This window comes from Schistocerca piceifrons, chromosome X (genome assembly GCF_021461385.2).
Source record: "Schistocerca piceifrons isolate TAMUIC-IGC-003096 chromosome X, iqSchPice1.1, whole genome shotgun sequence".
Classification (NCBI taxonomy): Eukaryota; Metazoa; Arthropoda; class Insecta; order Orthoptera; family Acrididae; genus Schistocerca; species Schistocerca piceifrons.
The window spans coordinates 850,106,497-850,120,445 of record NC_060149.1 but is presented as its reverse complement, the minus strand read 5'-3'; the positions used below and the strand labels follow the sequence as shown (position 1 = coordinate 850,120,445).

Below are 13,949 nucleotides of genomic sequence, written 5' to 3'. Positions count from 1 at the left end.
AGAAATGCGTAAGTAAAGTTTTTTCCAAATGTGGAAAAAGCTGTTCCAAGGTACATGCTCATGAACCAAGGGACAAACATTCTATTCAAATTTAAAAGTGTTGTAGTCGATAAAATCTTGTTAACACCGTATTTAATAGTCCATGAATTACGTTGTTTAGTTAGCTAGTTTCATGTGCCATGGATCATTTTCTCGATAAATCGTAATGAGGTGGAGCGAGTCATTTTATACTCACATCAAAAATCATTTTGTAAATGTGCAAGTTTTTTTTTTTAATCAAACTACGAATGAGAGTTACTAATTCCTACCCAAGACCTTTTACACTTTGCAATGATAGAAATTCTTCTGCGGAATAGAAGAAGTTGTCCAGGAGAAACCTCTTCAGTTTGTTTCAAAATCTTACCTTGCTAACCGTCGGAGGCCTTGCAGTATATCACTGAGTAAGTGATCAAAAATTTTGAATGCAGCATTGTGCACCCCTTTGTGTCCAAAAATAACCTTAATGTGGAAGAAAATAAGTTATTTTTTCAGTTGGTATTGTAATTATGTACATCTTTGTTCCTTCTGAACTGCAGTGGATTATTTACAGCAAACTTCCTGGGAGAACACATATACTGTGAAGCAGTATCTATAGGATCCAACTCCTATAACAGACGTCCACAAGACGATCGTGGGCGAGCACCACACATCATTCCCACAGCACGCTTCCGAGCAATGAGGACCTTCCTTCTTAAAGATGAGCTCCTCGAGACCACTATCAAATGAAAATAAACGATATACGTCAATTTTCTGATTTCTCTCGCCCCAAGATCTGCAAAGATTCTAAGTGAAAATGCAGCTGAACTAAGTTGTTTTAGGGGTTCCAAAATGTTCTTTTTCCATTTCATATTCTCATCAATGCAAATAACTAAGAATTTTGAAGTTTATTCTTCTTCTTCTCCTTCTTTAGCGATTGTCCAACCTGGTGGTGGGGTCCATTGACTGAATTCGCTGTCTCCATGTTTTCTGATCGTGAGCCATGTCTTGGTCGTCCTTTAGGTCGCGTTCACATGACTTCTACTGCGCAGACTTTCTTTCCTATAGGATCGTCCTCTGCGCACAGCACATGTCTAAACCATTGCAGACGGCAGTCTCGCATTTTCTTCTGGATCAGTGGGACCTCAAAACGTTTCCTGACAGTTTCGTTCTAAACGTGATCCAGTCGAGTGATGGTTCGTGTGCATATAAGCACCTTTGCCTCCATGACCTCCAGTCGTCGTACTGCCTCTTTTGTAGCTAGCCAGCAGAGCCGTAGAGAGCGGTGGGGCAAATGACAGTCCTCTAGATCTTTGACTTCAGATGATCCATCAACCGACGATCGCAGATGACTCGTGTTGTAATTCGCCACTTGATCTAGCATACCTACATTCTTGCTTTGACCTCGTCTGTAAGCTGGTCATCGCTAGATACTGTAGAACAGAGATACATAAATTCTGAAGTTTCCGCCCTGTTTATTATTTCCTCACCATGTGTTGCACGTATCACTGCTATAGTGCCTCTAAATGTCCAGGTACGTCCTTTTAAAATTCGCAGAAAACGAGTAGTCAATGGTACTTTTAAGAACATTGTTTATCATTTCTTCTGCTGCTGCATGCATACTGGGACTGATTGCAATTCTAGCGCCATCCGCAAAAAGAACTAATTTTGCTTGTTGTATTTTATACAGAAGATCGTTTACATACACACTGAAGAGCCAAAGAAACTGGTACATCTGCCTAATATCGTGTAGGACCCCCGCGAGCACGCAGAAGTATCGCAACACGACGTGGCATGGACTCGACTAATGTCTGAAGTAGTGCTGGGGGGAATTCACACCATGAATCCTGCACGGCTGTCCATAAATCCGTAAAAGTACGAGGGGTTGGAGAATTCTTCTGAACAGGACGTTGCAAGGCATCCCAGATATGATCAATAATGTTCATATCTGGAGAGTTTGGTGACCAGCGGAAGTGTTTAAACTCAGAAGAGTGACCCTGGAGCCAGTATGTAGTAATTCTGGACATGTGAGGTATCGCATTGTTTTGCTGGAATTGCAAAGTCTGTCTGAATGCACAATAGATAAAAATGCATGCAGGTGATCAGACAGCATGCTTACATACATGGCACCTGTCAGAGTCGTATCTAGACGTATCAGGAGTCCCATACCAATCCAGATATACACGTCCCACACCATTAAAGAGCCTGCACTAGCTTGTACAGTCCCCTGCTGACATGCAGGGTCCATGGATTCATGAGGTTGTCTCCACAGCTGTGCACGACCATCTGCTCGATATAATTTGAAACTAGACTCGTCCGACCAGGCAACATGTTTCCAGTCATGAGAAGTCCAATGTCGGTGTTGACGGGACCCAGGTGAGGCGTAAAGCTTTGCGTCGTGCATTCATCAAGGGTATGCGAGCGGGCCTTCGGTTCCGAAAGCCCATATCGATGATGTTTCGTTGAATGGTTCGTATTCTGACACTTGTTGATGGCCCAGCATTGAAATCTGCAGCAATTTTCGGAAGGGTTTCACTTCTCTCACGTTGAACAATTCTCTTCAGTCGTCGTTGGTCCCGTTCTTGCAGCATCTTTTTTCGACCTACACTCGTGATATGGTCGTACAGGAAAATTCCCACATCATCGCTATCCCACCGTCACGCTTTATGCACCCTACACTGCTAGTGCGCCACCTGGCACTGTGAGTGCTTATTGCACGTTGACGTCGAAAGTAGGCGGTGGTCACATTAATGTGAGTGGACTGTGTATTCGTATTTGTTCAGCTCACTCTGAAATTTTGTTCCTCAATGTGAACTTTGAAGACGCTGCATTGATAGAGGACGTGGAGAATAGCTAAAGAAGAGTGACTCGTTTCGTCATGGATACAGTCTCCACGATCTCATTGCTGCTAGCATTGGACGTCATATAACAGTATCTCATTCCCAAAAAAGACGAGTAACATCACAAAAAAACTGGAAGGCAACGTTCACCGCCTAGTGCCTGCTGCTAGGTACGTTGATGGCAAGGGTATCGTATCCTTACAACTGACATGTTTTGCCTACATCAGTTTACACCAAAAGTCCTTGATTAGTCTTTATGTTTGTCTGTGCTCAGATCCACCATACTTATTTCCGCTTACTTCCAGAACTAATAGCAAGCGCCGTCAAGTCCCGATCTAAACAGCCTGAAAAACGTTTTTCGGCGCTCTCATGACTTTTGTAGTACACCTCTTTCTCAATACCCTTTTGGTCTTTCGACCACAGGAAATCGCTGTGTACAGATAACTGCATAACGGAGATCAAAATAAAGCTAAATGGCAATCGCAGTTCAGTAGAGAGCACTGTGTCTTGCGTACGTTGTCCAGGCTACCAATATGGCTCACAGGCCACTTCCACCTCGGAACGTATGCGCTTTATCACATCCGGCGCCCACTCGTGTACCCTTGATGAATGCACGACAATAAGCTTTACGCCTCGCCTGGTCACGTCAACACCGACAATGGACTGTTGATGACGATAAACATGTTGCCTAGTCGGACGAGTCTAGTTTCAAATCGTATCGAGCGGATTGACGTGTACGGGTATGGAGAAAACCTCATGAATCCATGGATCCTGCATGTCAGCAGGGGACTGTACAAGCTAGTGGAGGCTCTTTAATGGAGTGGGGCGTGTATATTTAGATTGATATGGGACCCCTGATACGTCTAGATACGACTCTGACAGGTGACACGTACGTAAGCATGCTGTCCGATCACCTGCATCCACTCATATCCATTGTGCATTCCGACAGACTTGGGCAATTGCAGGAGGACAATGCGACACCCCACACGTCCAGAATTGCTACAGAGTCGACCGAGGAACACTCTTCTGAGTGTAAACACTTTCGCTGGCAGCCAAACTCCCCAGACATGAACATTATTGAGCATATCTGTGATGTCTTGCACCGTACTGTTCAGAAGAGATCTCCACCCCTTCGCACTCTTACGGATTTATGGACAGCCGTGCAGGATTCATGGTGTGAATTCCCTCCAGCACTACTTCAGACATCAGTCGAGTCCATGCCACGTCGTGTTGCGGCACTTCTGCGTGCTCGCGGCAGGTGTGGCAGTTTCTTTGGCTCTTCAGTGTATGTCAGACTATCTTACCTTTCTAGAGGGAAATTTGAAACCTGTGCAGTATCGGGCCATTTTCCTCAAATCTATTGTCAGCTCTGCAGTCAACATTTCAGCAATGACCTCGTCTTGAAGACGGTATCGCACGAGCATACCGCGACCATCTCGCGAGCTCCTCCCTCCAGGATGCAGGAAACAAACCGAACGGGATGGCCAACAGTATGTTTTGACATGAGCCAGGTTGGGAATTGGTGGGACCATTTGCAACTAACACTGCGTCGTCATAGGAACCGTCAAATGCCCCCAACCATCCAGATTTAGCTTTTTATGAGTATCCGAAAATTCTTAAAGCGAATGGCGAAATGGTTCTTTTAAAAGAACACGGTCGATTTCCTTGCCCGTCCTTATTCAGATCAAGTTTACATGCAGCCTCTAACGGCCTCGTCGCCGACAGAAGATTAGAACCTAACCGTCCTCCTTTTCCTTTCTGTTTCCAAATCATTCACCCCACAATATTTTTCCATATCTCGTGAAAGTTGGAAATGGAAACTTCAGTGCTAGTGGGTTTGTAAATAAACTTCAGCACCAAATACTTCATTTTATTTACCGTGTTTCATAATGTACTGTGTCGATGGAACTTAAAAGTACCTCGTATTTACGTGTTATACAGCAAATTCTCTTTTAATAGAATGCAGTTTTGTTGAAGGAACTTCAGAAAATTTTTGTGAGTTATAATGTAATATGAAATCAAAATATAATGAAAAAATCACACTACACACATCCAACATTAAGGTAGATATATTTACTCTTCTAACAAATTGCTCTTTTCCTTTTATTTGTGTTTCTTGTTTTCAGGTGTAACGAAGAAACTCAGAATTGTACACAAGTTCACACCGAATATTTCACACAGATAGCTAACTTATCGTACAATAATCTATATATTATAGATGAACTTCTCTCACAACAACGGATAAACCTATCAGAGTCCATAAAAGATACACAGAAACAGGTTAGAAAATTAATTGGCTTCTATTTTTAGTCTACATTCTAGTGAATACTCAATCTCTTGTTATCAGCTACGACTCAAAAGCTTTCTGTGATCTGTTTACATTCTATGTATTGTGTTAAGAATTAGCTAATAGAGAGAATTTAGTTTTGTTTCAGAAAATAGATTATTCAGCATTTCATAAATTTTGTCCTTCAGAGCCTACGACTGAATTAGTCTTAACTCCATCACATTTTATGTAAGAAGTCTCTTTCTGAGGCAAACCATCCTATTCTGACCGCAATAATACGCTTTATACAAGTTCAGTGTATGTGTCTGCTGTATTACTAGTTCACTAACGATGGGATCAGTTGGTGTTCCATTGGTAAAAGGGCGGGGTAGCCGTGAGGTCTAGGGACGTCTTGCCACGGTTCGCGCGGCTTCCCCCAACAGAGGTTCGAGTCCTCCCTCGGGCGTGTGTGTGTGTGTGTGTGTGTGTGTGTGTGTGTTGTCCTTAGCGTAAGTTCGTTTAAGTTAGATTAAGTAGTGCGTAAGCCTAGGGACCGATGATCTGAGCAGTTTGGTCCCATAGTCCTTACCACAAATTTCCAAATTTCCATTGGTAAAAAGGACCGGTAACAACAACAAAACTTCTAGTAACTGGAACTTTCTAGTTCCGGCATGTCTATGCTTAGTATAGCAAGAGATTCATCTACGTGTGGAATTCTTGAGTCTGTATAATTTTCATTGAATCTCTTTATCTAAAACCCCTTAAAATAGTTTCAAAACTTATAAATGTTCTAGGAAATAGTTTAGCTACTACAGGGTCTTCTTCTGTAAGTCCTCAACTTCCTGGTTTTTCTTCCTGTTTTATGTAATGCGTGATCTGTCCTTTGTTTCGTTGAGTATTGTGGTGATCTCTTTAACGATGTTATTCTTCAGATGCTGATTATATTGTTAGTAATCCTGACATTCTGTAATGATAGTTCGATGGATTTTGTGTCCTAGTGCCTGATTATGTCGGTTATGGGTGCAAACTACAAGATATGCAGAAAATAGATGCATGTCAGTGGGTAAAGTATCTGTCCAAGTTCTTAACTCGAATTACAGGTGCTTAATACGTGCACCTTTTGTGATGTGGCAAACGTCAATACAAGTGTGCAATGACACGAATTGGCCAGGAAGGTGTGACAACATTCTGCTTTGGAAATCTGCTCTGTTATGTTACCTATCTGCAGGCCCGAACTAATTTAATGTGTCAACACGGAGAAGATGACTCGTCTACGTCATGGTCAATCACTGATGGCAAAACTTCACCTTGCACGCTTGCGATCCAAGGCTCGGTCTGTCTTCTCGGCTCTGCTTGATCCTTCTCGGAACTCCTCGGTGCAGTGCAACATTTCAATGTTGCAGTGTGATGTGAGACTGCTGCTTCCGGCATTTGGTGCGGCATTTTGTGGTTGTCACGAGTTTTTTCTGTTCTGCAGAATGGTGGTGTCAGCATTGTTTATCCATCGCTATCTATCCTTGGTACAAAGGAAGTTCATAGGTCCAGTGGTTCTTTGCACTAAAAGAGATAGTCTAGCGATCCACTGTCCCAAGCTTAAACAACGAACGGGAATCACAAAAGGGAAGGATGAGAATTCTCAATATCTATTATGCAGTCACATAATCGACAGGTACCGAAAATTTGGTATGGAACGATATTTCAACACCGTACAGAAATAATTTAAAGATTTAGTTGACTATGAAAGATCGAACAGCTACAAAGATCGACGGACGATTTGTATGGGATTCATTGTCTTGTACATCAAGAAGCAGTTTGTGACAAATTAGCAGGCGTGGAGCACGATGAAATTGCTGGTACGAACAGTAAATTTTCTGAAGTTTGATGCATTATTGCATCGGCAGTTGCAACAGTTTTTGATAGAACTGAATGACGAGTATGGAGACGTTATATATTACTACAAAGAACGTTGATTAAGTCAAGAGGTACGCCTGCAAATTATTTTTAGATTTAAGACACGTTATTGCTGACTTTGTGATGTAAAAAGGAAAGCATAAAAGAAAATTAGAACATCCAAAATGGATTGCAGACCTTTCACTTTAAGTGGACTTCATTGCACACCACCCACAGTAAGACGCTGCAACGTTAAAAACAACTTCTTTCTGATTTAGTGCGGGTGCATTTAAAAATAAAATCGCACTGTGGAAGAGACAACTTCTGAAAAAAGTCCATTCCTCTGAGCTCACAGGCATGAAAGAAAACGCTAATTTTGAAGAATTTATTGTGGCGTTGAAAGAATTTCAGGAATAGTTCCCACATCTCCATAATGAGGTTGCAAACGTGATAGAATGCTTCGATCAACATATGTGTGTAAAAGGCTTTTTTCTGTTAGGAAAGTAATTGAGTTAGAATAATGTGGTAGTCTGAATGACAAAAATCTGCGAAATTATCTGTGTCTGTGCGTATGCCGACAGTTTGTGCCAGATATAAATTTTATTATATCTTCAGTGCGTCAGAAGTAATTAAATACTGTTTTTTTTTTTTCCTTTGTGATCTCTATCGATATGAAATATGAAATGAGACCACACGCTAGGAGTTAATTATTCCTTGCGCAGTTACATTGCCTCTAAATACAGAGCATTCGCATTTCCTCTCTCTTTCCCCTCAGACTGGATGGAGTGTTAGTGTGAGGAGGGTGCAGCCAGGAGGCAGAAGTTAGCACGCGAACGAGAGCACTGCACCCATGGAGAGTTCTTAGTCCCCCTGGTCTACACATTCTGACATGCCAGCCCGTTAGCGTATCTACTGCACGGCGTGTATTACGATTCTAGACTTGGAGAGATACTCTATCCATTTGCACGTGTCAATTTCCTGTATGTCTCGTAGTTCTCGCACAGCCATCCTTTTAAACTCAAACAGAATAACGCTGTAGAACTGAAGGAATCCGCAGCGTTCCCTCACATTACTGCTGCCTACTCCGTTATTTGTCAGAGCAGCAACATGTACAGGACGGATCAGAGGTTTCCCAGAAACAATCATGAAGGATTCACCATCAAATAGACTTGTTTCTGTACATGCTGGCACCTCGTTAACCGAATGCCCAATATGACAAAGGTAACCAGCAGTTCTGCTCCATTGTTATAGGTATCAATGAAAGTGTACATGTTGTAGGTTGGCCGGGATATTCCACTTGTTGGTTTGGCTTTTGTTGGGTTGGCTTTTGTCTATGTTGAACGCCAGGAGCACTTCAAGGACTCGTCAGAGCAGCTGCTTTTAAGCCTGCAACACGCTGTTTTTTTATCTGCATGAACAGTAATGTGTTACGTACAGTGTGTCCATAATGAAAGCTCCATTTTCAAAGAGCTGTAGAAAGAGAACCACTGCTCAGAATGACGTCAAATTTGACTAGCATATTATTGATGCAGAGGGAAACATCATGGAGCAAGAAAAATCAACAAAAACTTTACAATAGATGGAGCTCTAAGCGTCTTAAGGTAAACGGGATTGGCTACAAATGACAAATGAATCGCACTACGACGGCTATGGTTTGAGGTGCACATTGCAGCATCCGTACTGTTCAATGTGCATGAATGCAGAAGTTCGGCAGTCAACAGTTGTGGCACTGTTAGTCAGGTAAGCCCATCCACCACGGCAATGTCGTACCATATCGAATTGAAAAATCACTTTTAATTGACCTGAGGCCAAAACCCGCATAAAAAGCAAATTGACATTAGTTTCTAATTTTTGTGAGACTGATACAAGACATGTTCAGTATGCTATTCACAGTTTTCTGCCAAAAGTTGAAATCGAGAAACACCATGCTCCACATAAGAGCGGAGTGTAGATCAGGTAAGACGTAAATGTCGTGTGACTAGCGCCTCCCGTCGGGTAGACTGTTCGCCGGGTGCAAGTCTTTCGATGTGACGCCATTTCGGTGACTTGCGGGTCGATGGGGATGAAATGATGATGATTAGGACAACACAAAACCCAGTCCCTGAACGGAAAAAATCTCCAACCCAGCCGGGAATCGAACCCGGGCCCTTAGGATTGACATTCTATCTCGCTGACCACTTTTTTTTATTTGATATCAGCTGCAAAAAGAAAATCAACAAATTATTTCCAGTACAAACAATAATTAACTTCTGAACGGGAAGACTAGCCCATATCCCACTCTTCTTCTCAGTTTCTTTTATGTACATGTGGAAGAGAAAAAGTGACAAAACAAAGCTACAAGGGAGGGGATTCAAGCTCAGGGAAGAAACAGGGATCACAGGGGAACTTAACAAACACCCTGACGGTTAAACACAAGAAAAAGCATATTCGCAAAAAGCGTTCGGTGTCGTGGCAACCGCTGCCATTTCCAATGCGCAGTTGTCAGATAATGGTGAAAAACTCGGGGATCTGAGTCATTCCCACCTTCAACGACATAGTGAACATAGTAACCCAAGAGCCAGACAATCGTGTTCGTTTTCGTCTGAGGAAAAAAGGATATGTCCGGATGTAGGAGAATGTCGTCTGGGAAGGCGGTTTCAGTCCCTCGAGTAAGGAAAGCTAATTGACGGCGGACCCAGAGCCAATGATCCCGTCCGTAAGCAACAAGCCTGTGAAGTAAGGTGACAGTCTGATGACATTCCTCACGCTGATCAGTCGGACGAAGGCCAATACGAAAAAGACGATCACCAGTAGGTATCAGACGGTGAATGACCTTATACCACGTTGAAGCAATCTCCATCGGCAATATAGGAAGACTAAGATGAGACCAGACCGTTTTTCAAGACGTTGACGGGGAAGCAAGTTCAACAGAAGAAAGGGAACATGGTGCACCCCAACGGGGTGATAGTATGTTCGTAGTAATATGCGTCATAGAAAGTATATCAGCACCTAGGATACCGATAATTAGAAAGTATTCACAAATGTGCTGCAATTTAGTATTAATCAGCCCAACATCAACAAGAGAGGTAAAGGTAACTGAATGCGAAGCCCGCGTACAGGTTGAAACATTGTGGCGGGCAAATAAGATGGATGTCTTCACGTTGATATCGGAAAGATCCAATCCTCCAAGCATTCGAGGCCTGGCCGCGACTTCATATCGGACATGAAAGATGTGGCGGCGCCACAGGAATCAACCAGACAGCTGTTTTAGTCTGCAGGCCATCATCGCGGGAAACGGGAAGACCTGCGCAACGTAATATTCTTTACTGAAGACATAGGTCTCTAAAACCCGTACCTTGTGAAGGAGGCTGAGGGAACGGCGTTCATGTTCAAGGATCGCCCCGTGAACACGACTTGTAACCTCACGCCAATTGAGTGTCGCCATTTTGATCGGATTGCGATTCACTAAGATCCCTAAGGTTTTATGGCGATTGACGACCGTCGCCCAAGGAATAACGACATGATCGAAGCCTCTCAACGGTAGGAACATGCATTTACGATCATAAATGCGAGCGCCAGCAAGACGACAAAATGAATCCAAGGTATCCTTAAGCCTCTGTATGTCTTCGATATGTCGTACTAAAACCATGACGTCATCGGCGTATGCACGGACCGAAAAAAGTTCCCCCAATATAGTCCAGCAACGTAACTGCATGGCGAGGCGCCGTAGTAAGGGTTCTAAGAACAAGACAAAAAGTGACATGGGCGGCCGGTGTGGCCGAGCGGTTCTAGGCGCTTCAGTCTGGAACCGGGCGACTGCTACGGTAGCAGGTTCGAATCCTGCCTCGCGCATGGCTGTGTGTCATGTCCTTAGGTTAGTTAGGTTTAAGTAGTTCTAAGTTCTAGGGGACTGATGACCTCAGATGTTAAGTCCCATAGTGCTCAGAGCCATTTGAACAATTTTTTTGAAAAAGTGACATGGATAGGGGACTTCCCTTGGGGAGGGGGGGGGAGGGAGGTAGGGTGACCGTTCACAATCACCGAGACACTGATACAGGTAAAAAGGCGAGTTAAGACCTGTTGAGCATGATTATTAAAGCCGACAGCGGTGAGCACTCTCGTTAAAAAATCATGGCTGTCACGATCAAACGCTTTTTGGAAATCAAGAAAAAGCAAAGCCCCTGGGATATTAGCGACAGCCGCCACCGAAATTACATCGCGACATTCGAGAACAGAAGTCAGTATCGTGCGTCCAGGCACACAGCTTTGGTGGGCGATAATAACGGTATCGAGCAGCTTAGAGAGACGTAAATTAATAGCTCGAACGACAATTTTACAATCGAAGTTAAGGAGAGTAATAGGACGGAGGGAATCAATCGCATGGCGACCTGTGGATTTCCGGAGGAGGACCAGTTTACCTTCCTGAAAAGGAGCAGGAAGTGAGACTCCCTGCATCATTTCATTTAACCATCGACGTTAAGGTGTCGCCAATGGATGGCCAAAATTGAACATAAAACTCCTTAGGAATACCGTCTACTCCAGGCGACTTGCGAGACAGAGATCCTGTAACAACATCATATATATCATCCTTGTGAAAGGGAGGCAGAAAGGCGTCATTTAATTGAGGAGTGACGACGTGATGCAGCAAGAATGTAAAGTCGTCGATGAGTTTTCAGCCGGGACATGGGTATCATACAGATCATTTAAATAGTTGTAAATAAAGTCGGAAATGTCACGGTGAGAGATGAACATGAGGCCGTCAGTGGTTGTGAGGGAGGCAAGGCACACACGTTTCCGGCGTGCCCGTAAACGGACTAGATGGTATAGTGACGTCAATTCGTCTTGTTAAAGGGAACGTGGTTGAGACCTCGTCCGCAGTCCCTCCATTTGAATGCGTTTGGCCCGCAGAAATTTGGCTTTGATGCGCAACTCCAAAACGCATGAGAGCCCTACGGATTTGTGGTTCAGCAGGCTGTGTCCACCATGCCACAAGAGACGAGTACCGGTCCATAGTACGAGAACAACTAACCCATACGTCCTCCAGGACGACACCAAGAGAGGTATCTTGCAAATAGGCTATATTGAGCATCCAGGGAGGACAAAACAATTTTACTGGTTGCTGCTCGTAATTAAACGTGATGGCTACGGCGCAATGATCAGTAAAACAGGCTGGTATCACATCAACATCCAGAAGTTGCCCACACAAGGAATCGGAAAGGTAAAAGCGATCGAGGCGACTGCTAAAAAAAATTGTTCAAATGGCTCTGAGCACTATGGGACTCAACTGCTGAGGTCATTAGTCCCCTAGAACTTAGAAGTAGTTAAACCTAACTAACCTATGGACATCACACACATCCATGCCCGAGGCAGGATTCGAACCCGCGACCGTAGCGGTCTCGCGGTTCCAGACTGCAGCGCCAGAACCGCGCGGCCACTTCGGCCGGCGAGGCGACTTGCTAGACGTGGGAGTAAAGTATGTATGTCGCACAAGTGTAGGATAGCGAGAAACCCACACGTCACGCAGGCGCAAGGAGCGCACCAGGTCGTCGAGTTCTTTACTGAAATTAAAATTAGGAGACTGATCCACCGGCCGTAGAACACAATTGAAGTCCCCACCTAAGATAATCTTTGTCGGGGATTTACGAAACAGGTAAATGATTCTTCTTTATAGAAATTCGAACGTGAATGAGTAAACTGAGATCACAAAACGTACACCCGATCCCCCTTCCACTGTCGAGTACTTCGAAATACATCAACGGAATGCATTCCCTATAAAACAAGGCAATGCGCGTAGAAAGTTTTGAAGCTACATTAAAAAAGGTTGAGAATCCAGGAATGGAAAACTGGTCAAATAAGACTTCCTGTAAAAAAGCAACATCTGCCCCAGACTGATATATAAACTGTCGCAAAGCGGCGAGCAGAAGCTCAGAACATATTCTGTTAATATTCAGAGTAAGAAATGTGTATGCTTGCATGGAACTTCAACCCAGAAAGAAGAACAAAGAACGATAGAGATCCGTCAGTTGATGGAGCAACATACAAGTAACCATACCAGACTCAACCAGAGAGAGAAGAACTACGAAACAGAACCCTTATCTTCCCACTGCTTTTTCTTCGGCCGTGATGCTGTGGCTGTTTACGCGTTTGGTCGCGTGGGAGCATCATGTAGGTATTCCGCTTCAGATTGCGAGGGAGAGGCCTCTACATCCCACTCGTCCGCAGACATGGTTTCACGGAGGGACGGTTGGTGAATAGCAACGGGATTCACTGACTCTTGAGAATCAATCAGTTGTTTCATGGGAAAAGGCTGTGACCCAGAGGAGGCGACAGAAGTCGCAGAAGAGGGATGGGAAACAGAGTCGACAGGAGAAGTGTCCGGGAGAACCGGAGAAGACACGTGGGAACCGGAAGCATGTTCCTTCACGGGCGTCTCCGAAGAGGCAGCCTCGCCAACAGGAACAACGCCAGATAAGGTGTCAGGGATCTTCTGCACAGGCGTGAAAGCACCTGTGGCGTCCTCATCCACAATTTCAGACTGAGGAAGAGGGTCCTTTACTGGAGGCCCATCGGAAGGGCGAGCCAGCAGGGAAGGTTCATCAGCCGCACCATCTTGTGTTCGGCGACGCTTGTTGTGAGAAATCACGGCGGGCACATCGGAATTAACTGCATCAACATCCCTACGCAAGGACAGCGTGAGAAAATCACGGGCGTTGTCGACACTGCGTCCCTCAGTAATAGGGAGTGATTCAGTCAGATCCCTGCGGGAAAAGAGCAGCTAAAGTCAATTTTTTACGCTGTTCGTATGTAGGTTTTTAATACCACCACACGTCGCGGAAAATTAGTACGGAAATGACTGGTTTGACTGCAATAATAACATGTTCCTTCTTGGCCACTGTAAGTAATATGGACCCTATAACCACATACCTGTAGATGAGAAGGAATATGTTTTTTGACCACCA

The 13,949-nt window shown here is 44.2% G+C and overlaps 1 protein-coding gene across 1 annotated transcript in view; it reads left to right on the top strand.

Annotated features, from left to right (window-relative positions):
• The window catches only part of LOC124722936 (sodium channel protein Nach-like), a 174,537-nt gene that overhangs the window by 54,272 nt on the left and 106,316 nt on the right, over positions 1 to 13,949 (top strand). The window contains exon 4 of the mRNA XM_047248097.1: positions 4,982 to 5,135. Coding sequence (XP_047104053.1) covers positions 4,982 to 5,135 — 154 coding nt within the window. The remainder of the gene's footprint in view (positions 1 to 4,981; positions 5,136 to 13,949) is intronic.